The sequence below is a fragment of the Poecilia formosa genome, unplaced genomic scaffold (assembly GCF_000485575.1).
Source record: "Poecilia formosa unplaced genomic scaffold, Poecilia_formosa-5.1.2 Scaffold7, whole genome shotgun sequence".
In the NCBI taxonomy this organism is placed as follows: Eukaryota; Metazoa; Chordata; class Actinopteri; order Cyprinodontiformes; family Poeciliidae; genus Poecilia; species Poecilia formosa.
Genome location: NW_006799946.1, coordinates 25306 through 50565, shown reverse-complemented (window position 1 = coordinate 50565; position 25260 = coordinate 25306). Strand labels below are relative to the sequence as shown.

Genomic DNA, 25260 nt, shown 5'->3' with positions numbered 1-25260 from the left:
CGAGTGCCACTTTTTAGAAAGACGCGTAAAAAAAGCTAAGAATGCGAGAGTTGACATATCCTTTCGTAGGGATCATAGCAGCGTCAGGTCTTCTATTTCTATGTCCTGAACTATGACCCTTTCCCCGCCCACCTAAAAATAAACGTGTTTCACGCTTGCAAGCATGGCTTCTTCGGCTAAGAGGAGAGCAGTTGGCGTGGGTGAAAATCCCGAAGAAAGTGAGAACAGCTCGGATGAGAACCCCGAGGATGATGATGAGTCCGCGGAGGAGGACAGCGATGAAGAAATTAATGAGGTGAAACAACAAATAACTCATTAAGTACTTAAATGGCATCCTTAGCCTGTTAGCTGGAATCTTCCGTTTATTTACGAGGTCTGCACACGAACCTTATTTGACGCTTTTCTACCCGATTGCTTTGCTACCCGATAGTTTAGAGTACGTGAAGCGAAATTTGCTTCACATTCTTACGTTTGTGCGTTTACTTTATTAGATTAAACACGTAAGCTTTTGGCCATTACCCGATACTGTTGGTCTGTAATTTTCACCTTTTCCACTTTTTCTTTCAGGAGGTTTTGGTGGATTTTGAGGCGCACGCCATTTCATCCAATGATTTCAACGGCGTTAAGAAGCTGTTAAATCGGGTAAGAAACCATATCTTTGTATGAAAAATCTGGTCTGCCCGAGAGAGCTGTTATTGATGTCACTTCTGTTATGATTGGCCACAGCTCTTCCTGAAGGCTCACGTGGACGTATCGGAGATGACTGACATTATTATCCAGCAGAATCACGTCGGAAGTGTGGTCAAGGTGGGTCTATCATTACATTACATGCTTTTTGATCTCACTTGCTTTCTGTTAACGTTGTCCCTTCGTTTGGCTGCAGCAAGCCGAAGTGCCAGAGGACAGCGATGATGATGATCCAGATGAAGTGTTTGGGTTCATCACTATGCTCAACCTGACAGAGAGAAAGGTAACATTGCAGACATACGCAACCCTGAGAGGTTGTCCGGTGCTAAAAATCAATCATTCATCTGTCCAACAATCCAGTCGTGCATCCTTCATCTGTACATGCAGATGTTGTTTAGCCAATTAATTTTATTTTCCGTCAAACAATATCTGTTCACCCAAATCACCCAACAAATCAAACCAACCATTCAGTCGAATCATCCATCCGGTTCTCTGCTCTCTTTTCCTTCTCATTTCCCACCATATTTAAAGTGTGATCTGTGTAGAAATATTGTCCATAAATTTTCATGATTAATGTCTGTATTTATGCTTTAAATGGGTTTTTAATTTGTGCCTCGGGAAAGATGCAACTTGGGAATTAAAAATGCTTTGAAATCCCTTTTAAATGTAAGGGGTGATTATTTTTATGTTTTATTTTGCAGGGTGTGCAGTGTGTGGAGGATGTCAAGGAGCTGGTAGTGGACCAGTGTGAGAAGAACGCTCCTCACAGCACAACAGAACAGCTCGAGAAGATCCTCAGCGACACGAGCAAACCTGTGGGTCTGCTGCTGAGCGAGCGCTTCATCAACGTACCTCCACAGATCGCCCTTCCTCTCCATAAACAGCTCCAGTGGGTCCTCGGTTTTACTTCTTATCGCTTCCTGGCTCAAATATTTTACATCGGCTAATCCGGGTTGCTAAAACAAAATTGATTTTTGTCTTTCAGGAAAGAAATGGCAGATGCCCAGAGGACAAACAAACCGAGCGGGAGGTGTCACTACTGCCTGATGATCAGCAAGACGTGCAAAGAGGCAACCAAGAGCATCCCAGCTAGGGGAGAAGCTCCAAAAGAGGAGTACATGTTTATCAATGCGGAGGAGGAATTCTTTCATGAGGTACAGTCATAAATCATACAAGCTGTGGAAGATTTAAACCAGATTGGATCTACAGGTCCCAGTAAATCAGAAATAATTAGTTCATTTTAGTAGTTTTATTCAAAATGTGAAAGTAGCATAGATTGCACAGTGACATGATATATTTGAGGTGTTTATTCCTGTTAGATTATGACTTACAGCTGATGAAAACCAAAAATTCAGTTTGTCATTAAATGCAAGTACAAAAAGGCGAATGTTACTGCCTACATAAGGTGCTGCATCTGAGGTTAATGTAAAGTTGAGTGGAAGGACAAAGTGTGGTGGAAGGTGCATGAGTGGGAAATCAACTGTTTTTGGTCCTCTGTGTTCATCTAGTTCAAAGTCAGCACATTAATGTAGGAGATCATACAAAATGAGACCTGACCAAGTACTGAACTATTATGCAATACAGTACATGAACATATTTCTCAGAATGTGTATTAAAATGCTTTTTATTGGGCTTACGTAAGATTTTGATTTGTGGCAAACAGATATTGGGTTTTCATGAGCTGTAAATCATAAAAGAATTAACCCCTAGCCCCCCCAAAAAATATTTTACTGAATTACCAAATCTTTCAATAAAATCCAAATTCACCGACTCTGCTTTTAGCTTATTCTTAGCTTTTGTTTTACAGCAAGCCATCATCAAGTTCCACTACTCGGTAGAAGAGGATGCAGATTCCTGTCTAAGTGGCAGGTGGTCGTCTGACGATGTTCCCATGAAGCCTTTCAGGACGGTGATGGTGATTCCTATGGACAGAATGCCTGCTGTAATGGAAAAACTAAAGGAATACCTGACTGTGTGAGCCAAGACTCAGACAATCTGGAAATTATGCAAAAAGGCTGTTTAAAACCTCAGCTACCGTTGGTGGCTTCCTGATTCTAAAAGCAGCTTTTGTGGCTAAATACGTACAAGGCAACAGCAATTAAAAGACTAGCTTTTTAATTCTGTCTGAATAAATTTACTGTACAATAAGACTACACATAAGTTGTAATTAAGTCAAATGAAGTAAATGTATGCTTTTCATATTGAAATCCTGTTTTGTCCACTTCAGCAGTTTTCAAAGAAGCTTCATGATTACATCTTGCAAAAGAAAAAAAAAACTCTGAAATATTAAAAGCTCATTCTTGTTTTTCCATTTCAACTCCTTAGGCTGTTTGTTGATCTAGACAGAAATATAACAGCTTACGCATCTGAAATAACTTTTGGGATACTTGGTTGTTTTACACACAGTACTCTGGGATATATCTTTGGAAAAGTAGCAAATCTACATACTGGAACTTATTACTGATACCGTTTTCAGTGTCGGCTCTTTAGTCTTCAGTGAAGTGTTTACAAAAGCTTTCAGGCTACAAACAACCCCTGTAGGTTCTGTCTGCTCCAAATAGTTGCGTAAAAACTGCAACCCATATGCTTCAGCTCACTGAATCACACATTTGTCAGTTTGTGTTCCAGCTGCACAGCTTCTGTCAGTGTCACTGTTTCTGTTTGTGGTTTGTTTCTTTGTGCAACGTCTGGATTCCTCGAAGTCCAACATGACTTGCAGTATGTCTTTGCTTTCACTAGGGGGCAGATTGTAGAAGAAGTACATCGGTGCCATTTCATTGAACCTAAAACACAAAATCATATTAAAAATATACATTCCAAGAAAATGTAGTTCATATAAAAGAGCAAAAAGAAAAAAAAATCTGTAGGTATTTTAAGATAAATATTTGTTTGGTAATTCAAACAGGAGCAATTATAAGGATTCCTACACTTTCTTAAATATTTGATTTGACTATTGTAAGTCATATCCAGGTATAAATAATTAAGGAAAAGTTTGTCCTACAAGTTTCTGTAGAACAAGTCCAAAAAATGTTCAATAAATGTACTGGTTTTCTTAATGATTAATATTTATTTCAAGTACCTTAGAAAATCATTCCTTGACTTTAACAGTTTATCCAACAGTGTTTTGATCTTGACTTTTTGAATAAATGAGCAATTACAAACACAACTTCAAAACAGCTATTTTACTTCCCTTTTCAGTCTCTATATGACTTCACATTTAGAATAAATAGGAATTTCAGTTATTCAACTACCAAAAACTTATTTTTAGGATTTTTAGAGAAATAAAAAGGAATAAAATTTTGCTTCCAAAAATCTGAATTTATTCTGAGAGTGATTCAAAACTGGGCTGCAATATTTGTTCAACAGGTACTTGTTCTGATCTATGTTCTTACAACTTATTTAAAAAGCAGGTTCAAGGTGAATGTTTTGTGCTCAAATGCCCAGGTTAGAAAATGGAAAAAAAAGAAAAAAAAAGTGTCAGAACCCTTACTTATAATTCATATGCACATGTCTGCTGAACTAAACTCACATTTGAGGGGAAATCTCCGACACTGTTCTCAAACTGTTTTCAGACAGGGCGTATTCGTTGAAGACCACCCACTCTGGTAGGCCCAGTTTGTGTGGCTGAACTCCGTAGCCAGAGAATGGCTGCAACTGGGCCACGTGGTTGTTCGTCAGAATGAGATAATTCCCCGATCCGTCCACATCTCGAGCAATCTCCGCAAATGGGAAAAATAAAAAATAAAAGAGGAAAATGATAAAAATGAATGAAGCTGAAGAGTACAAAGAAATATCACTAATGTGCTTTTATTTCCTACCTGCATGAAGAATCCAGCCAGCAGGGCTCTTTTTATGTCGTTAGTGTTTGTCTTGGTTCCAAAGGCTGGCTCAGAAATGGGAAGCTCAATTCGGCTCAGCGTGCTAGTCAGCTCTGATCTAATAGCGTCAGCGATGCTCAGAGCGGAATGATCCAGAAAATAATCTTGGCACCAAGTTTTCACATCCAAGTCTAAAACGATTTCAAAAAGTCCTTAATACACAGCATTTAGATGATGGATCTCTAGTTTTCCCAGTTTGCTTAGAAAAAACAAAAACAAAAAAACTTGGGATTTTCATTAGCTATAATTATTTCACACATCCCTCTCTAATGGTACTATATAATAACCTTCAGTTGTTTTTTTTCCCCAAGTTGAATTCATAATTTCAGTCAAATTCAAGAGGTGCCAAGAGGCGGTTGTTTTAAAATTTACAGCATAAAATTTAGAAATGGAACTCTATACTGAGAGCAGTGCAACTTACTTTGATCCTTTTGTTTTTGTTTGAAGGAATTGTAGATATTTATGAGAGTGAAGTGATCGCCGTCAGGATGTTGGAACTTTCTCTGACACCTGAACGCCTCTTGGGTCGTGCTGCCAGCTGGCCGCAGGAAGCAGCTTGGTGCTGAAACACAAAGACAGACAGAAGCTCCTTAAAATGAATCGAACATTTTTCAAGCTGCACATGCGGACTGCGCATACCCGACAGCATGGCTGCGATTGTCAGCACCTCACTAACGCAGTCAAACTCGCAGGACGCTAAGAGAGCTTTAGCCATCTGAGGATCCAGAGGGATTTCAGACATGATGATGCCAATTTCAGACAAGTTCCCATCATCGTCTAAAGCTGCGAGGTAGTCCAGCTCCTCCAAGGCCTGCATGAGACCTTCTGGATCTGTCACAAATGAAACAAATGTAAAAATATATATTTTATCTATTATTTCCTCCATTTCACTTTTATTTCGGTGCAGCACTAAACTAGATATATCCCATAGCCATTGATGTATTGGTCTCATTGTATCTGTTCTGTTCACACTGGGAGTTGGGGCAAAACTCAGACAATAGTTGGTTGCTGAGCTCTCGACTCAGCTAAACCATAGGTGGGATGAACCCAAACAGATGCCCAGAACAAATTCTGCTGTGATCTTTTAGGAAAATAGGAAAAGGCTATTTGTGAGAATCGGTTACTTAGAGATATAAATATTACACAGAATTCATTCGGGTTGGCAGGATGCCTTACCTGGTCTTTCGATAAAGTGACACTGCCCAAGACCCGCTATCTCCATTCTCTTTAGGTAAAGGACAGTTGGTGTAATGTTACAGTCCAAGATCTGTGGGTAGGTTTCGGCCATGGGTAGACTCGCTTCAGGATACAGTCGGAAACATTTACCTAACAAAAGCAAAGCACATTTTGATAAAAATGTGAATTCGTACAACAGGAGTCCTTAGTTTGACTGGAATTTAAGCTGGAAGATCCACCTGCTGGTGAACACAGGTGTTTGCGCACATCTGCTTGACACTGACTGATGGGTTGAAGCACCTCAGAGAAAGCTCTTGCTCTTGGATTGTAAATCTTCATAAAAAGATTGGCAAATACAAAGTGTACTATCAGCACTGTAATACTTTCATTATTGAAATCTCTTGAAGTAGTAATGCTTTTACCATTTTTTTCTGGACGCCTGTGTCAATGACAAAGTTGACTGATTGCCCAGCCCACCACACGTCCTCCTGTTTATGGGTCAAAAGAAAAACCCTCTTGGAGTTTGTGGCGCCTGCTTGTTCGATCAGTAAAGGTGAGAACCCTTCCTGGCTTGGGCACAAAACGATTGGTGTGATTTGGTCCAGTCCCTCTTCCAGTCTGGGACTCTCACTCTGAATGATGCTCCAAGCTCTGCAGACATCCTTTTAGAAACATTATATTCAACCCTTGTTAAAACAGATTTTAAGCACCAACTTTTGGCTGAACAAATAGCTGTTGGATTAACATAAAAATAAAAACCTATCTTACCTCCTCTGACGCCAAAAACACAATGACATTTCCAATCTCTTTGGTAAGGTGGATCTCCTGAAGCAGGGCGAGTGCAAAGTAAAAATAGTCTTTGTTGTTCATGTCGGTATACACCACCTCAGGAGAACCAGAGATCTCCAAGTTGATGAGTGGGACACTTCCGTAGTGGCCCAGGAGCCTGTCCACCACAGCGGACATGGTGAGGATCACCACCTTGAGCTCAGGCCTCTGCAAGAGGACGTTCTTGAGGAGACCCAGCAGGATGTCTGTGCCAACTGTCCTCTCGTGGGCCTGGTCTATAATAATGACTCCGTATTGTTCCAGAAAAGGGTCCGACATCATTTCTCTCAGCAACATGTCATCAGTGCAATATCTGAAAGATTAAAAATTGACAGTTTTTGTTTTTCTTTCCTTTCCATTGCTGTTTTTACACTGGTCATTACTTCGTATGTTAAAACTTGGATGAATGGGGTCTCAAAATACAAATGTTGACACACCTGGCTGGCGAATTAAATTTAAATAACTACATTAAATGCGAAGAAGTGGATACTTTGACAATGGCATTGCAAAATATCGCACCAAGTTGTTGCGCTACTGCTGATTGTTGGGAACTAAACAACATATCAACAAACCTTAGGACAGTGTCAGAGGAGCAACAGGTCTCCAGAGGGATGGTGTAGCCCACCTCATGACCGATGTTCACGTCCATTTCATCGGCCACGTGCAGAGCAAGATCCACAGCTTGCCTTTTGCTAGCCTGTGTGCACACAACCAGGCCATGCTGAAACTGGGCAGACAGGCAGAACTCTGCACACCACTGAGGAATCTGAAAGGAGATGTTCAACAAAAATAAGTTCACACCATAAACACTGCAGTGTTTCCAATCGTATCACTTCGTTTTTTTTGAAGTATAGAGCATGCTTTGAGGATTATATTAAGAACTCTTGCGCGAGCTAAACAAATAGTGGCAGAAGATCCGATAGCATTATTGTTCATGATGCAAAATTGCTTCGGCAGCATGTGGCGGCTCTAGCGGATTGGGGCTTAGCAGCAGGAGGTCCCCCAACAAGGCAGCTGAAATTCTTTGTACAGAGTGACAAGCCAGCAGGCAGGCTGCAGATTGGGCAGCCTCTCTGTGACAACAACATCTGCTGAGCTGGGCAGATTTTGCTCACACAAACAAGGGAAGTTGAAGCTTTATGATGGTATCAAATCACGGGGAAAAGAAATACTTTCTCTTTTCTAACCAATTTGGATTGAGCATCTGGCAACCATGTGAAGGTGCACACAGAATTATGCTGGGGGGAAAAATTATGGATGTTCTCCTGGACAACATTATGAAGAATATCCATTAACTTAGCCTTCGTAAACCTACTTAGATTTTCAGCAGCTTAAGATGTAAAATCTATGGAAACGTACCTGGAAAATACATATTTCATTCTAACGAACAAAATCATCTTGGAATACCAACATTTGTATTCAATGTTCCACTTGGAAGCTGTTATTGCCCCAGTAGGAAAATATGCCTTGCAGCCAAATGAAAACCTTTTGTCTATTTGTAATTATTCCCTTTGTTAAACTGAATGAACTGAATGAGCCAGATTACTGCCAGATAATGTCCATCAGTTCACTACTGCCAGACCAGTAGAATAGGAAAATCGCTTAACCAGAACCCATCTACACCATGAAGCAGGCTAAGATGGCCTTTAAAATAAAGGGGCCATCTTAGCCCCTCTAAAACAATAGAAACCCAATCTAAAGAGATTCAAGAAAATATGAGGAAAAAGTCACTGACATCTATCAGTAACTGTGAGTGTATATTCCTTACCTGCGTACTGCTGCCAGTTTGTGCTACTCCAGACACAATAACCAGCTGGTTGTTTTCTAGAGCATCTTCAAACTGTCTCCTGACCTTCCACACTGGAAGAGCCCTTCTCTTTTCCAGCAACTCGTAGTACCGAGAGGAAAAGGGCAGCCCATCGAACGGGTTCAATTCCAGATCATCTCCAAAGCCAAATGACGAACTTTCTTCCCCGCTCTCCGAGAAAATATCTGCTTCTATGGAGTTACTTTCAATCGACATGACACATAGAAATAGTTCTCCGCACCATAAACAAGTTTTATGACGACGGGGGTTCAATAACGGTTCCAGTTGTGCTGAAATCGTGCTTGCGAAGTTGCTCGCAGGGCAACCTGCTGACGGCCTGTCCGCACCGGTGAGCAATTTGGTCCCAACGTGACATCACACGTGGGCTTCATGCTGACCACTGACAGTTATCCCGGCTTGGGTCCGTGTCATAATCTCTCCCACGTCACTCAAACACTCACGTGGAAGGTAGAGTCATTGGATGTTTCCACCATTGACCGTCTGGGTTTCCACACCTGTTGAGCTCCAAACGCACTTGTGTAAATTTTGCAGATTTGCCACATGGGGGAGCTGTTCAGTCAATATTTTTTTCTCTACAGGCAAATCACAATCAATCAATCAATCAATCAATCAATCAATCAATCAATCAATCAATCAATCAATCAAACATACATTTATTTTAATTCACCCATAACGAACAGGAAAAACTCTGCTTTTTCTTCTTCCAAATGACAAAATTATTTTGAATATAGAAACATTATGCTATGCAATGGCGAGCAAGAATGCTGACTTGAAAGACATCCTGTTGCTTACTCTTTTTTTTTAACCAGAAAAGTAAGCAGCAGGATATAGCAAAAAAAAAATAAAATTATTAAGTCCTGAATAATTTAGGGATTGTATATATCACAAGGTGTGGCAATTGTCACAATCCTTGTGTTAAGCCACTCCTAAACCAGAGGCATCGTAAGAAATAAAATAAAATAAAATGATCTTGATGATTATAAGGGGTTCGAGATATGAAGAAAGTAAATTTTGGATTTAATACTTGCACTTCAGCCGATGATCGGGGCATTGATGCTCTGAACGAGTACATGGTACATATATATCAAAGACTACATGGACATGCTTTCAGCAGACTGTTGTTTCGGTAATTTGTTTTAATTGGTTTTATTTAACATTGAAATTTTCTAATAAACTGGATTTAAGGCTTAATGTATGATCTTGCATAATTCTATGGATTTCCAGACACAATTTTCCAGACTTCTCAGTCCTTTATACCTTCCTTTGTTTAAATATGAAAAAGTTATGAAATTATGGCAGTTAGCACGGCTGGTTTTAAATATAGAACCTGGAAAAAAGAGATAGGGAGAAAGGACAGACAGAAAGAAGAAAAGAAATAAAAAAAGAAATTCATAAGAAATAAATCAGGAAAGAAAAAAATAAGGATGAGGAAGAAGAAAATTAAGAACCACAAGGATGAGAGGAAGGATGGGAGTGAAGCCAACTATGAGACTATGGAATAGGCAATAAAGTTGGATTTTACCACACTTATTCTGACCAGGAATAAACTGAAATCAAATTCCAGACTTTTCAGACTGTATATGAACCCTGCTTTATGCTCTTAACATTCTTATGACTCCAGTCATAATGTGACTTAATGTGAACACACACACAGGAAAACCCAGAAACTGTCCTCTTTATTAAAAACAGCTTTACTAATGCTGCCTGTGTTTTTGAACTTGGTGAACGACACTTCAGGGTTTCTTTACATGTAAAGTATGAAACAGTCATGAGTTAAAAAAACATGTGAAAATGTGTTCACCTGTAATACAACAAACAAACACACATACATACGTAACGTACGTTGTACATGAGCACAGAGAAAAGGCAAGTGAATGCAGAGTTAAAAAAACAAAAAACTGAAACTAAAAATAATATGCATGCAAAGTATTTTCAGTGTGCATGTAGACACATACTGAACTGCAGTCAAGTAAACAATTTCTTCATCAAGGATGATAAAACAACATGTAAATTGATTTTCTATATAAAGCCAAAGTAAAAAAGCAAAACATAAAAAAAACCAAAACTGTCCATTAACCGTCAAAGTAAAAAGTATTTTCGAGAAAGCTGCAGCTGAACAGCTGTTGTTTACACGTGAGCAAAGTATTTAATGATTCCATGGCTAAATCAGAGTCTTTTGTTCAGAAAGGCATAGAGTCAAACTCTTACAAAAAAACCACACACACACACGCACACACGCACACGCACACACACACACACACACACGCAAACACACGCTCGCGCATGCACGCAGACACCATGTTTCACAGGTTCTTGATTTCAACTCGTTTTAGACCAGAGTTCGGTTCTCTGGCTTCACTTAACTTTTTGTGATGCAGATGAAGAAAAGGGAGTCCAACACAATACCCTCTGATTGTAGAGTGTGCTGCAGAGCTGAGGTTGTAAAATCACTGTCGGTGTTTCTGTGGTTGTTTCAAGGCTTTCCAGATTGGCTCAAGGTGCTACACAGAGCATTCCTCTTCAAGAAACCTTACAGGCATCATCAGTCATTGCGAAATACTCATTTTTAAGCTCCACATGTAGTTTAGAGAACAAAACCATAATGTCAAGAGTTCCCTTTTTTAAACTTTTTCCAGATAGACATCCACAGTGCCTTGTAAATAAAAAAAAAATAAAACAAATCATAATCCTTTAGGTTTTTCACATTTTGTCACAGTATCCATCCAAAGTCTTTTACTTATCTATGACCATATATTTTTCATAAATTTAATTGGTATTTTTTTTATAATAGTTGAACACAAAGCAGTGCATAAATGTGAAGTGGTAGAAAAGTAAAGCATGTTTTTCAAAATATCTGACAAGAAAAAGCTGAATTCACTCGCTTCCACCCCCCCGAGTCATTTACTGTGTAGAATCTTCATTTGCTCCATTTACACCTACATGTCTTTTGAGTCGCTGCTCCACCAGGTTTGCACATCTCGAGACTTTCTGCCAATTTTTGCTACGCAAATCAACTTAAGCTCAGGCAGACTGGATGGAAATAGATTCTCAGTTGGATTCAGGGCTTTACTTTGACTGGGACATTCTAATTTTCTCCACAGATCTTGTACGAAGGCCCACGAGTTCAATTTCTTCATCATCTGACCTTCTTCCACACGTTCGCTGGGTCCCCCCCTTCATGGCTTGTGGTAAACTAAAACGCACGATTTTACTTCTTCTTCACAATGGTAGAGTACTCTGGTTTGGCCATTGACATAACATACCATGAAACTGAACTTTCAGTGATAAAACAGGAAAAACCTGAAAGGTTATGAAAACTTTTAAAAGCCACTGCACATCTAAATGATTCACAGAAATGTTTTTCATACTCTTTTTTTTTTTCCTTCTTCAAAATACATCAGTGTAAATATAAAAAAAAGTGAGATAAAAAAGAGCCGAAGTTGTTACTGTGTAGTAAAAGTGTCTGGCACAGTGCACTGGGTGGCAATAAATACGCAATTATAAATACTTTACATCGACCTGAGCGCAGACTTGTAGCACCATTCAGAGGCGGAGCACTAAAAGGGACACAGCAAATCTCATGGTTCACAATTCAAAGGTGCCTCTGTCATTTTTTTTTTTTCATGTGGGGTTCTCAAGAGTTTTCATAGTGCAGTTTTGTTTTTTAAATTTGTTTCTGTTAAAAAAAGAAAAAAAAAAGAGAAAGAAACTGTCCCCTGTGGCCAAAGTCTCAGCTGCTGTATCTGACGTTGGCGATGATGCAAGGCTTTGGTAGCGTCGGAGGATGCTTGGGACTTGGCCTACGGGTGGAAAAAAAAGAAAAAGAAAAGGAGATATGCGAGATTTATCAACAAAAGATGTGCTTTCGCATATGTACATGTATAATCCAACCCTGGAAAAAAGAACGGTTAAAAAGTATTATGAAAAGCTCTATAGTATTACAAAATTCACATCCGTAATGAGTTGAGGTGTGGATGGTGAAAGAAAGCTGCTCACTTGTTGGGGTGTGGTACGGGGCGTGCAGGTCTGGAGGCACCGGGTGTCGCTGCAGGGCCGCGCACTGCAGAGGACCCTCGGACTAAAGTGCTGCTCTGGACACCAGATGGACTCCGCGCCAGCCGGGAGGTCCTCGGGTCGGCGGGCAGAGGTTTCTGAGGGGGGCTAGGCTTCTCGAGCTCCTGCTCGAGGAAAAACAGAAAACAACAGCTGAGGACTGCCACCAGAGGGCACTCAAACAGATGATTACGGCATGTGTGATTTTTTTTAAATTTTTATTTCTTTCTCCTCCTCTCCTTTTCAGACACCTTGGCACACTTATCAGGCAACATATGATGAGAGGAGGCATCATGTGGTTTAAATCTTTTTTGGAAAAACTGAGGTCAGGATCTTAGCAGACTTCCATGCGTCTTCTCCTTGGCTTCGCCAACGACAACGATGGCTCAACGCTCCACACAGACAGCAAATCCTCCAAACACAGTAAACAGGGCCAGCTTCGCTTGAGCTCCGTCCAAAAATATTTTTCAACTGCCAACAACCAAATGAATTGCTGTTAAGTGAAATGAGCGACTCTGATAAAGTGATTAGGTGCCTGCAAATTCTTCTGCAGCCTCAGCAAAACGCAGCTGACCCCAAACTGCAGAAATCATGTGTGGAAGCAGAGCCTTGGTGCCCCCCAGCAGAGAGCTTTCACTAGTGTTTTATGTCTTCTGTCAACATGCTGGAGCTGCCGAACAGCTGCCAAAGATACTGTCAGGGAAAGTCTTCTGCCAAAAGGAATTGCTTTCACGTTTTGACATCAACGAGGAGCAGCTGAGGGGGGTTCTACTTCCGAAATGCAAAATCCTGCCAAAGAGCTGCTGCACGGCACCTGCTGAACAGGTGTGAGGAAATCGAGAAGCTGTGCAAAAACTAAACGCCGACGTTGTAAAACGGACACAGAAATGAAAGCGGCGCCGTGGCGTAAAGCAATGCAAACGAGTGAATGTGAACTGCATTTAATGACAACACCGATCTGCAAAAGAAATGTGTAAAAAAAAAAGAGAAAAAGCCTTAATTTAAATTTGCCTTTCAATAAGCGCTAAAGAAAATGCAGTTACCACTCTCAACAGCGGTGACAAAGAATGTTTGGCGTCATTGAGTCAGTGGTGAGACTTATTTATGTTATTCAGGTTTTTAATTTCTTTAAGGAAGACAGGAAATGATTAGAAGAAAATGAAGTCGTGGGTATCAGTTGACATACGCTGACAGAATTGCAGATCTTTGTCAATTTTTTTTTTAGAGAATATGAATGACGAAACGAAAAAACGTTTCTGTCACTCGGTTGTTGGCAAGTAACTTTTCAAAGCGTACCATTAAGAGAAGATACCAGAATCACCCTGGTCAAAAGCTTACGTGAGCTCTTAATGTGTATCGTTCCCCCTTTGTTGTCAAGAACAGCAAACATTGTTTTGTGGCAGTGTTGGACGAGACACTGTTTTCTCAGACGGTGCAGTGCTTTATTCTTCTTGCCATCAAGCCAGATGTTCCTGTAAATTCTCAGTCTATCTTTCATGAACTGCAAATGTGAGATGGACAACTGACAAATTAATGCTGTCATCGGGATACTGACAACGACACTTCCGTTCCTGCCGGGGTTTTTTTTCTTTTTCTTTTTCCAGCTGTGACCAACAACAGGTCAACTTTTCCTTGTGTTTTGGATAACTCTCCAGTTGGAATATCATTGCGTCTGCAGAATTATATGTCAACGGAATTTATGTATACATTGTTTCACCCTTTTCTATTTTTTCCCTTTTTTTTTTTTTTGACTCTGAACAATTTTCCTGGCACTTACGACTGTGAAATGTAATGTTTGGTCTACCTGACTGTGGCTTAGTTTCAATAAAGTCTCTCATTTTCCACTTCTTAGTTGCAGTTTGAATAAATAAACAAAATGGTGGACAACTCAAGTTTGTCTTGGAGGAAACTAAGAAAGCAAGTGATCTTTGGGTGAACAAGTCCATAGCATCCATTAGAGACAATCTTTAGTTTCTGAGGCAAAAATGAGACATATGCGTTAGAACATCATTATCCCCATTGTTAAATATTGTGATGCTATGATCTGGGTCTATGATCTCAATATTACATTCATTAATGGAAGATTTTCATCTTACATCAAATGCTTGTTTTCATCTGCAAGGACCAGGACTTTGATTAAAGAAAGACAGCTGAAAAAGCATTTTGAAGCTAGCATGTGACAATTCCATCTGTAAATGTAGTTTTGAGCAATAAGGTGAAACTTATTTGGCACAAAACAAATTCACAAAAAAAAAAAAAAAACAAACAAAAAAAAAACAAGCCCGTCGATTTTCCTGCTTTCCTCCCGAGACCTGAAAATGTCTTATTTTGTGAGCAAATTAGCAGGAGAAAAAAAAAAAAATTATGACACTTTTTCATCTCAGCTGAACTGAACTCCTGGGAACTGAGCCTTGGCTGGTGAATGGAAATCATCAAAAAATACATTTCTATGCAATTTTAGGAAGTGAAAAGCTAATTATCCTCGACAGCTTGACAAAAAAAAAATTCTTACATGTGGACAGAAAAACAATTTTCTAGAGCTCAAACACCAATTACTGCAGCTTAAATTACTTAAATAAAGAGTTATTATTCACTGTCCCTAATAGACAAATTTTCAACAAGGTACAAAAAGGTAAGAAAATAAAATAAAACAGATCCAGTTAAAATGTAGTAGAAAAGTTAGGAATGTTCAGGGCCTTTCAAAAGCACTTATGCTCATCATCATTTTCAGATCTTGTCACAAAATTAAATGCGTTTCACTGGGATTTTGTGATATAGACTGAGACAATGTAGTGCATTACTGAGAACTCTGCCCATTTTGCTCTGATACCCCAAAATAAAATAGTGTAAAAGTAATATTAAGCCAACATGTGGAAGAGGGTCCTTTGGTCTAATGCAAGGGTTCTCAGAATCTGCACACCATCCCGTATTGTTTTTGTTTTTTTTATTCCTCTTTCCAGTTACGCTCCAATGTGTTGGTTTATCACAATAACATACATTAAAGTTTGTGACTGTGCCATGAAAAATGTGGAAGTTCAAGTGGCACGAGCGCCTTTGCAAAGCGTCGTAAACTAGGTAGTTGGAGAAGAAGAATTTTTTTCGTTGAGACTGAACTCCAGGAATCAACAACTTTCTCTTCCAGCCTGAGAGGCAAAACACTAAACTCCCTAGAATGACTGCAGCAGCAGGTTTACAACCCTCTGATATTTTTGTCAGATTTGCTCCCTCCTTCGCAGCAACGTCTGGCTCCATTTCTTATAATATACGTGGCGGTTTTCGTGTAGCAGGATCGACGTTCTTTATTTTTCTTAGACTGCTCGTAGCCGTTAACAAGCCGCTGCTATTGTAGGACACAAAAGCGCCGTGAAAACAACCGGCGTCGAAACGCCATCGTTTCCCCTGGGCAGGTGTTACCGGGGTACGAGCACTCCAGATGCAGCAGGGAAGCTACGGCAACATTATGGCACCAAATGTTTCCGACTGAGCAAGCAGGAAATTCACTCACCATGACCATCCTGCAGGAGTTGTGGTGTGACACGCTGCGAAACGACGTCGCCCTCGGTGCCACGTGGGTGTGAGGCAGAGGGGCCCGGTGGGGCGGAGGCGCCGGGGGCCTCGGCTGTCTGGGCCCAGGGGTGAGGGACAACGTGAGAGACAGAGGGACCGGGTGGCTGAGGTGAACTGGAGGGCACTGGGGGAGTCTGTGCAGACTGTGGGACGGGTAGGGAGCCAACTGGGGCGCTGCATCCGACGCCCGCTGAGGAGACTGCAGAAAAGATGAGTGTGGAAAAGTTAAACCATCTGATCCCCTTCAGAATCAATCATGTTCTCCTCCTCCTTCTCCTCCTCTTCCTCTCCTTCCGGACGCTGTCAAGGACATACGAATCAATCATGTAAATCCTTCACCGGTAACTAGTTTAACTTTCCCAGAAGCCCGCAGGTTTGGGCTAATTCCTGAACGCACGCAGCGAAACAGACCACACCAAGAGAGATTGGAGATCAGGTATGGCCATGATATAAGTCTGCTTCATATTTAGACCCAGCCAGATGTGAGCAGCTAAAACACACCAAGGCACTCCTTCCTTTCACAAGTGGAAAATGACCTCACCTGCACTGTGCCGACTTCAAACAGCCTTACATCTTTTCTCCCCTCGCCAAATAAAAAACAGATGCTGCCAACTGCCCTGCTAGAGTATGAGCACCCCTGGAACCTGTTCACTTCTTCTCAACATAGCAACCACAAGCTTTAATGCATTTTTGGGGGGTGGGTGGGGGGGCGTAGGAAGAGCGCAGATTTTATTTGATACACCAACAAAAAGTATTGAACGATTGTGGAAGCTAAAGAAAACGAGACATGGCTCCCCGAATAAGAAACGAAAAAGAGGGCGACTGAATACAAATGCCTGCCGCACTTTTTAGGATTGTTAAGGTTAAAATGATTTATAAACCGATGTGTTGGTATTTCAGATAAAAATCAAGCGAAACATTAACATTTTTGATAATACAGGGACAAACTAAAATCGAAAGAAAACTTTGCATCGGACACATATTACAACACAAGTGTCTGCTCTAACCTAACATCTTAGGCTTTGCTCTTGAGCAACCTCCACATCCATCAGATCACTTCCTGTTAGCGCTGGGGCGATAATGGAGCGGTCAAAGCACGCAGCGAAGCAGCCACAAGAGTCATTACAGCAGAGAACGTGGCCTCTGTCTCACAATTATTAGCAACAAAATTACTTTAAGGTGTCAAACTGAGCAACTCGACATTCTTCACACGCAGATAAATCAATTTCTCTCTGAGCAGGCAGCTGCTAATGACAAGAAATGCATTTGCGTGTCCTAAGCCCCCCTCCCCCCCAAACCCCCGCCGTTCGCTCACCACCGCACTCCATTATCACTGCCTCCTCCGTACATCCACGTTCAGTGGGATGACTTAATTGGATTTGAACGAGCTGCCGTTTGTGTGAAAACAACACATCAATTCAGCGGAGGATGATTTGTGGGAGCCGCTGCAACATCGGCAGAAAACTGACGCGCTAATCCTCCGCTTTGTTCAGACGGATACAGTAGGGATGCCGTTTGCAATTTGTTTAGGGGGTTTGGTAGATGAAGATGTCACCTTGAAGATGGTGGCACTGTGGGGCAGAGGTGGGGCCGGTCGGGTCGGAGAAGACGGGTGATGCTTTGGAGCCGACGGTCCGTTGACTGGAGCGCTTTCTGATCTGCCGCACGAACAGGAAAATAAAGAGCCTGTTTTATCAATCCGACTTCACTTTACAGAATACAGTGGAAGCAAATATTCTCTTCAGGGTTTCTATATACATTTTGGAGGGAAGGATTGAAGGAAGAAAGGAAGAAAAGAAGCAATGAAAGAAGTAAAAAAGAGAGAAAGATAGGACAGAAAGAAGGAAAGGAAAGAGAAAGAAAGAAAGAAAGAAAGTGGAGGAAAGAAGCAATGGGGCAAATTATATAGGATAACAAAAAGGAAGCTAGAAAAAAGAAGGAAGGTAAGATCAAAAGAAAGAAGGAAAAAGGAGAATGAAAGACAAAAGGAATGAAGAAACAAAGGAAGGAAGTAAGGATGGATGGATGTTTAGACAGTAGCAAAGGAAAACATTTTTCTGAAACTTATCCAGACCTGGGAAAATACTTAAACCATATTCCATACTTTTCCAGACTGCCCTGGAAGCCTGGATATCAGTTTGGAAAACATTCCAACTCTTACTTTTAAACATTTTAGACAACGCGTCGATAAATGACTGAATTATAACCTGAGCTTCTCCATTTGATCCTTCTTGCTGGCAAACAGGAGGCCAATCAGGGTTTTCCGCTTGACGCAGACGATCAGAGCTGCCACCAGCACGGTGAGGAGAGCCACCAGGATACCCACAGCCAGATTCCTGCTGTCTGCTCATAAAAACAAACATGTGGAAGTAACAGGAACTTAAACAAGTCAAGCTGATATTTCAGCAGCTTCGACTGTCGGTGTTTTTTGCTGTGGGCGTATTTTCTGCAGACAATGTAGGATCTGGGATCTTTTAAAACTTTTTTTTAACTGTTTTTTTTAACAATGCTCCCTTTTTGTTTTCTTTTTTTTCCATTTTCAAGCACATAGTAACAAAAAGGTGCCATGATCTCATTAAAAAAAAAAAAAAAGCAACCAATGTCCAAAGCAAAACTTTCAAGATTTCTGAAGCCTGAAGAACTGTTGCTCAAGACCAATTTAAAAGCTACAAGAACGTCTAGCTGCCTGGAAGCAAAATGTAAAGAAGTACGAGATGCACTGAGAAACAGACAGGTGAGAGGCCAGTCAGCATCTCCAAAAAAAAAAATCTGATCTTCTTCCATAACCTCTAGCACGTAGTAAAGACAACATTCTTCTGAAGGTGCAGGAGGCGTCCTCCGGTTGAAAGTGAATGCTTCCCTTCACCTACAAATGAGTATAAACTGGAGCAGTTTTACTGTTGCAGATGGTTCAGTGTTTATTCCTGAGATCGTGCCTAACCAGTCTGTTCCAAACAGATACAGTCCAGGACTTTATAAGAACACAAGACGTAGATTTTACCCGTCAGCCTGATGGGGCCGCTGTCCACACTTCCTCCAAAACCTGCCTTGTCACAGAAGGGAGGAGACCAGTGAGCCTCACAGTGACAGTTTTTGTTGCTATTGCACACCTGCAGAGCATGAAAAACACATTTGGAGATTAGGTTTTAAAGGTGGGGTTTTGACAATATGACATTAGCTACAAAAGCTACGTCTTACAAACGACGAAAGAGAAGAAATCCGCTGATCAGGGTTTGGCTGGTAAAAACGATTTTCTGGTTTTCTTTGATGTCTGACTTGACTGTTCTTTTTTCTTTTTATTGTTTTAAAGGACACCAGCACAAAAAAAAGAGAAAAATAAATACATATGTGCTGATACTGTTATAAAGGTAGTAGTTTTAAATCCTTCAGAACACAAAAGATTAACAGAATTATTACCATTATTCTTAAAGTGCATCTTGGTTGATATTTGTTATACTTAAATTTTGTTGTATAAGAAAGAAAACATAATTTTTCAGCATTCAAAGCGCTGATCAGAGCTGATCGAAGGGATACTGACTAATTCCAATCTCTGGGGGACTTATTTGTGCAATTCTACCAACCTATGAAATTTATAAAATTGGCTGCAAACGTCACTTAGATCTTTCGGAGCGCTGCTGATTTTGACTCACGAAGGCTGCTACCTAATTTAAATGATAAATACGAAATAAATTCCGGCCAAATAAAAATCTGTTTTACATCTGAAACGAGGTCACCTGGCTAGAAATGTCACATCGGTCGAATTTATGCTTAAAACCCTTCAGAAACTTTGTTTACAAAAGCTGAATTCAAGAAAACAAAACAAAAAAAACAAAAAACAACAAAAAAAAAAAAAAGTATTTTCTAGTTGTTCCCACTCAGGTGCACTTTGTGGTGCCTTGAGCAAATCAAATCAAGGCGAGTTGGTACGAGAAACAAAGCGCAGCATTTCTCTGACACCACATTTGTACAGTCTCACCCTCTTATCTTCCCCCGTCCTGCTCAGTGCAGGAGGGAGAAACTCCAGAAGGATTCCCTGCCTGGGTAATCTGAAACAGGTGAGGTATTCTCTTTCCAGCAACATCTTGATCTAATCTCTGCATGCAGGGGTGCCCTCTCTCCTAGAGAAACCCACATCCTTTTGTTTCAGCACGTTAAACATTCCTTGAGGTTTTATGTGTCTTTACTGGAACTGCACAAACAAGTACGACCCCTGTAATAACTGGCGATGTTTCGTTTTAAGAGGCAATCAAAACCATTTGTCCTGGAGATGTAATGAAGAGAATGAGCGCCGCAGTCACGGCCGAAGCCTCTGGGAGCTGTTGAGAGACTTTATCTTGTAGTACCTACTTTTTGAATCTCGCCACCTAATCTATCAGCCATCAGAGACTTTTCAGCGTTGGGCCAAAGAAAAAAAAAAAGTTCCCACAAGGGAAAAGACGAGGAACACAAACGCATCAAGCAGCTCCTCAAACTGGTGGATACATTAACTGGACTTATGTTAGTTCATTCACGATTTTAAGAAAGCATTCAAACTCAGTCCATTGAAGGAGATTAGAAGAAAAGATGACAAGCGACATCCCATATGCTGAAGGGTTGTCCAAGAAACAAAGACGGGGTATTTCAGGTACATTTCAAGCCCCACAATTAACAGAAGTTCAGTATTCATTGGAATATGAGTATGTTATTTCTTTAATTGGAGAAACAAAAACGTTGCTCCACAAAAAAAGTATGGGCCAATCCAACAGATACGTTTGAGGACAGCAAAGAGGACATTTTGGACAGGGAGGATAAATAGTTTGAGGGAAGAGTGGAAGAAGCCATTTACGTTAAATTTGAAAATCCAACACTGAGGAAGTGGCTTCAGATTCCACGTGTCGTGTCGTTAATGGCTCTATTAAGAGAGACTGCTCCAACTAAAACGTAGAACCTTATTACTTCCAACCATGCTGAGAACTGAAGCCTTTTTTTTGGATAAAAAGGTGAAACGTTTTCTCGAAACAATTAGGAATCCAATTGGCTTCGACTTAAGCAGGTAGGAATGAACACTGCGAATGTGCACAACCTGCTCGCTTTGCGTTTGCTTACCACAAAAAAAATAAAAAATACCTTGAAATGTGAAAAAGCTCAAGAGGTATGAAACGAGTACGTTGCAAGAATGTCAAATTTGAGATCCAAAAAACCTGTGGCAAACCTGGCTTAAAGTTAAACTCGTGGAATTGTGCTCCAAATAAAAAAATCTGAAATGATTCAAAACGCAGTTTAGGACGAGAGTGACAGCCTGGGCGTATGATGAATGGCGCATAGAGCTGAACATAAATGAGATCATTACGCCTAACTGATTGAACCTTTCAGCATTTTAAGTGATTTACTGCCAAGCGTTGTGTTTGTTCCCTAATAAATACACAATGGGCTGCATTTTGAACACACCGCAGCTTAAGCTTCTTTGAGGAATAAATGGGGTATTAAACGGGTTTAGATCTGTTCGAAACGGCTTTTTGCAGCCGAACGAGGATGAGGAAGGTGCTGCACTTACCCCTCGGCCGCTGCACTTGGCTGCACACTCGTGCACACTAAAAACGCTGACGTTCTGGCACCGACGATTCAGACACATCTGAAGCAGACAAAGACATTAAATATTGACAGCGTGGGCTCAAACGGCAGAGCAGTTAAAAAAAAAAAAAGAATCTAAATCTTTTAATCTCTTAAAGGGAAGAGGCACATCCAGCTCACCATTTCTTTTCATTTCCCCTCCACAGCTCTAAATCAGAACAGCATTAAATATAATTATGCTACCAGTGGAAATACATCATAGTTGATTGTCAAAGGCACCGCGCCCAAAGTTAACCGTCTAAAATGTGAGGATGAGCAGCAGCTGGCACTGAGAGAAATGGCAGAAGAAGGCCGAGGCCCTTTTAAAAAAAAACAAAACAAATGGGAAGAGGTTTATAGTGAAGTAAATTAGACTAAATGGAGCAACTGAATCAGTGAAGTGACCACTGGCTGAATTGATGACCACTGGGAGAAGCCAAATCGAGTGAATAATGGGTCATCAATTAAGTGTGTGAGCTTAAGCAAGTCCAACATGACAATAAAGCACACCCTGAAAAATGTCTAATACATTAAGTCATGGCCTTTGGCTCATCATTCATTATTCCACTGCTATTCCCAGCATGTAGGTAATGCAATTATGTTTTGTTTTTACACAAATAATTTTGAGTTACAGATACAATGTGAAGAAATAATCTTTATTTAAGAGTCTTGGATAATAAAAAATATATATATATACATTTGTTCATTAATCTTTGGAAACTTAACATCTTCAGAAAGACACATCAGCACTTATCCTAAAGCTTGTACATGTTAGTAGAAAAATTAACATCGTCATTGAAATGTCCTCATATTGCTTACTTCAGCTTAGTTTAGTTCAAAGAAATCTCTGGACAATGACAATCTAACCCAATGTGACTCCAAGGAGAGTATAGAAAACCTCAGGGGAGGCACCAACCTTGAACAGAAGCTGCCTATATGTTTTGTAAATGTGCGAAAAAATAAAATGAAACAAAAATCAGAGAGAAATTTAAATTGCAGAAAACTCAGGCACTGATTTTCAACATACTTTGGGGAAGAAATACATTTAATTTGACCAACATTTACACCAAAAGTGAATGGAAGAAAGTATTGTTAAACTTCTGCCTCAGCTTTGATAAAACTGAGCCAGGAATGGGAGGAATCTTTTTTTTTTCTGTAATACATTTTGTCTGACACATTAGACTTTCCAATTTATTTATTTTTATCCTTTCAGTTAAATTGCATCCACTCGCTTCTTATTACCAATTGGGTCAGAAGTTTTTGTTCTCAAAATGACTGGATGAACTGCCTTAAATTCCACCATCATGTACTTCAGAGTGGCATGTGTATCTTAGCAGACTGCTGGATGTGATGTGATACGAACTCACCATTCCGTCTCCGCACTTGGTCCCCGTCAGGACCAGGCCTGGATCAGGCATGTCATCACCCAAGTAGACGTGAGTACCTCGGCACAATATCCTTCCACCTTCCTGCAGGGGTATATTCGTTTCGATGGAAACGGCGTTGGTGCCGATAACCGGGCGGTTTGCTCCACCTTGACACTGGATTTTTCCACATTTTGCATCTCTGCATGCACGGCAATCAAAACACAGAAAAAAAAAAAATAGTCAAGAAACGGAAACAAATGTCTTTGTCTATCCCAGTTTAAATTCATGAGAGTTTTTTGTTCTCTTTCTGCTATGGCTAGTCAAGTAAAAACTTTGTTGTTGTTTTTTTTGCATTTTCTTCAAATGGGATGTATTTTATCATGAATTTATGTGACACATCAGAGCAAAGCAGTGCATAAACCTGAAGTAGAAGGAACATTTCAAATGATTTTCTAAATCTTTTACAAACAAAAATCTAAAAAGCATGACGTGCATTTGGATTAATCCGCCTGAGTCAATGACCTGCAGTAGTGTCACATGCATATTTTCTTGCTCTAAACTATTTGAATGTTTTTATTTTTTAAAATAAAACTAGAAAGCATTTAGATATGTTCCTTTTAACGTTGTTAATGAGTCTCTGCACAGTTTAGTCAATTACCACTCATAAGAGCCTGATTACATAGTTTTAATTTGACTATAATTTTTATTTGAATAAAAGTAAATATTACAAATTTTGTTTTGCTATAATTTTTTGAATGATATAAATATAATATAAAATGTATTAGAATATTTGAAAGTATAAAAAGCTTGGGGCATAACACAGAGCCTTGCAGTCCAGAGCCTGTTATTCCAATCCCGCCCAAAATTTAATAAATCCAATAACATGCCTCCATTACCATATCCACCAAATGGTTTCATCAGCAATCCGTGCTCAGTAGTGTCAAATGGTTGCAAAAAAACAAAAACAAAACAACAACAGTTCCACTGCAAAGGCGCGATTACCGATTGCCTTTAGGATATTTTTAACATGTTACTGCCATTGAGGTGGAGCTGGTAGTGTTAAATTCACACCATCAGTCAAAAAAAACCAAAAAAACAAACAAGCTGATTTTTTGTTTTCTAAAATCACCAATGTTTCACTAGAAGAGCCTTTCTAAGAAGTTGGAAAACTGAGAAATAAAGATATTGAGATGTTTGTGTTTAGCGAACGTTTGATTCGATTCTAAACTGCGATATTCAAGAAAATCCGTTTCCCCCGTGTGTAGAGCAAATTATTTGGTGCAGTGTTAGATCATTCTGAATATCAAAACTAAAGGTCTGCTTTGATTTCTACAGGAACATCATCTCTCACCGTGCTTCACATTTTGCAAAGGAGCCCTTTGAATCCTTGCCACAGTTGCCATAAGGGTCCCCTGCTGAGTTGACCCTTTCAAAGCAGATCCCTGGAGCTGGCTTGGCTCCTGACAGACACAATAAAAAAAATTAAAAAAAACCCTTTGAGAGCTCGTATCAATTTTTGAGCTTTTAAGAGTCAAACCGGGCCAGTAAGGAGGCCTTCCAGCATCCTACACACACATACCTTGGCCCCACAGCGTGATACACTGCTGCTCGTGGGTCTGGCAAATGCCGTTGTAACAGTAGCCGTCAACGTTGAGGCAGGAGTGGCCGTCGTGCAGGTAGACGTTGGCAGGGCAGTGGGGACTGCCGCCTGTGCAGAACTCGGGCAGATCGCAGGAGTTACTGGGTTCACGGCACGGCGTTCCTGCCGGCTTCAGCTGCACTCGGAGGTAGAAAACAAGCGAGACAAAGACGCACAGCTCAAACGAAGCAACGAGCTTCTGATTATGAGCAACTGCCTTTTATTAAATATATTCGGTTTTATGTCGTTTTACAGAATGCCGTTTGTCAGAAACACAAATTACCTGACAGTCCTGGCAACAGTGCCCATGTGCGCAGACAGCATCGCCTTTCAGAGTGCAGGTAGTAGCGTTGCAGCAGGGATTCATGCATTCCTTTAAACCAAATGAAACATGATGAAAAATTAGGGAAACGCAGGTAAGTATTGATGCGGCAATAAAAATGAAACGGGCGGAGAACAGGAAACAGCAATATCTGGTTTAATACCTCAGTCTTTACCTCCTACTACTTTTAATGTCTTTTACAAGAGGAAAAAAAAAATCAAAATCAACCGTAGAAAGTCCATCAAAACATAAAAGAATGATATATCATTCACTAGAGCAACACTGATGTTAAATAAATGATTAATGACGAGATTCAAGAACATTTC

The 25260-nt window shown here is 40.3% G+C and overlaps 3 protein-coding genes across 4 annotated transcripts in view; 1 reads left to right on the top strand and 2 right to left on the bottom strand.

Moving 5' to 3' along the window:
- Positions 1 to 57: 57 nt before the first annotated feature.
- Positions 58 to 2886, top strand: LOC103150363 (protein BCCIP homolog). 2 transcript variants are annotated; one of them, XM_007569951.2, is made up of 7 exons: positions 58 to 295; positions 568 to 642; positions 727 to 807; positions 884 to 970; positions 1389 to 1576; positions 1673 to 1841; positions 2495 to 2886. In XM_007569951.2, the coding sequence occupies exons 1-7, from the start codon at positions 164 to 166 to the stop codon at positions 2663 to 2665; spliced, it is 903 nt and encodes a 300-aa protein (XP_007570013.1). In that variant the 5' UTR covers positions 58 to 163; the 3' UTR covers positions 2666 to 2886. The 2 variants fall into 2 exon arrangements, with proteins under 2 accessions (XP_007570013.1, XP_016536140.1); XM_016680654.1 differs by having other exon boundaries at positions 1658 to 1841.
- LOC103150370 (putative pre-mRNA-splicing factor ATP-dependent RNA helicase DHX32) lies at positions 2789 to 8927 on the bottom strand. Its single transcript, XM_007569963.2, has 11 exons — positions 8338 to 8927; positions 7142 to 7335; positions 6510 to 6882; positions 6164 to 6403; positions 5981 to 6074; positions 5742 to 5891; positions 5205 to 5396; positions 4987 to 5127; positions 4506 to 4696; positions 4217 to 4404; positions 2789 to 3470 (listed from the first exon to the last, which is right to left on the bottom strand). The coding sequence occupies exons 1-11, from the start codon at positions 8590 to 8592 to the stop codon at positions 3281 to 3283; spliced, it is 2208 nt and encodes a 735-aa protein (XP_007570025.1). The 5' UTR covers positions 8593 to 8927; the 3' UTR covers positions 2789 to 3280.
- A 1129-nt stretch (positions 8928 to 10056) lies between these two features.
- The window catches only part of LOC103153024 (disintegrin and metalloproteinase domain-containing protein 12-like), a gene marked incomplete at its 5' end in the record, with an annotated part of 38048 nt that continues 22844 nt past the window's right edge, over positions 10057 to 25260 (bottom strand). Inside the window, 11 exons of the mRNA XM_007573784.2 lie at positions 10057 to 12197; positions 12394 to 12575; positions 15956 to 16216; positions 17573 to 17675; positions 18225 to 18360; positions 19019 to 19127; positions 21551 to 21628; positions 22974 to 23172; positions 24325 to 24433; positions 24553 to 24748; positions 24896 to 24985. Of these exons, the coding sequence (XP_007573846.2) occupies positions 12128 to 12197; positions 12394 to 12575; positions 15956 to 16216; positions 17573 to 17675; positions 18225 to 18360; positions 19019 to 19127; positions 21551 to 21628; positions 22974 to 23172; positions 24325 to 24433; positions 24553 to 24748; positions 24896 to 24985 (1533 nt within the window). The remainder of the gene's footprint in view (positions 12198 to 12393; positions 12576 to 15955; positions 16217 to 17572; positions 17676 to 18224; positions 18361 to 19018; positions 19128 to 21550; positions 21629 to 22973; positions 23173 to 24324; positions 24434 to 24552; positions 24749 to 24895; positions 24986 to 25260) is intronic.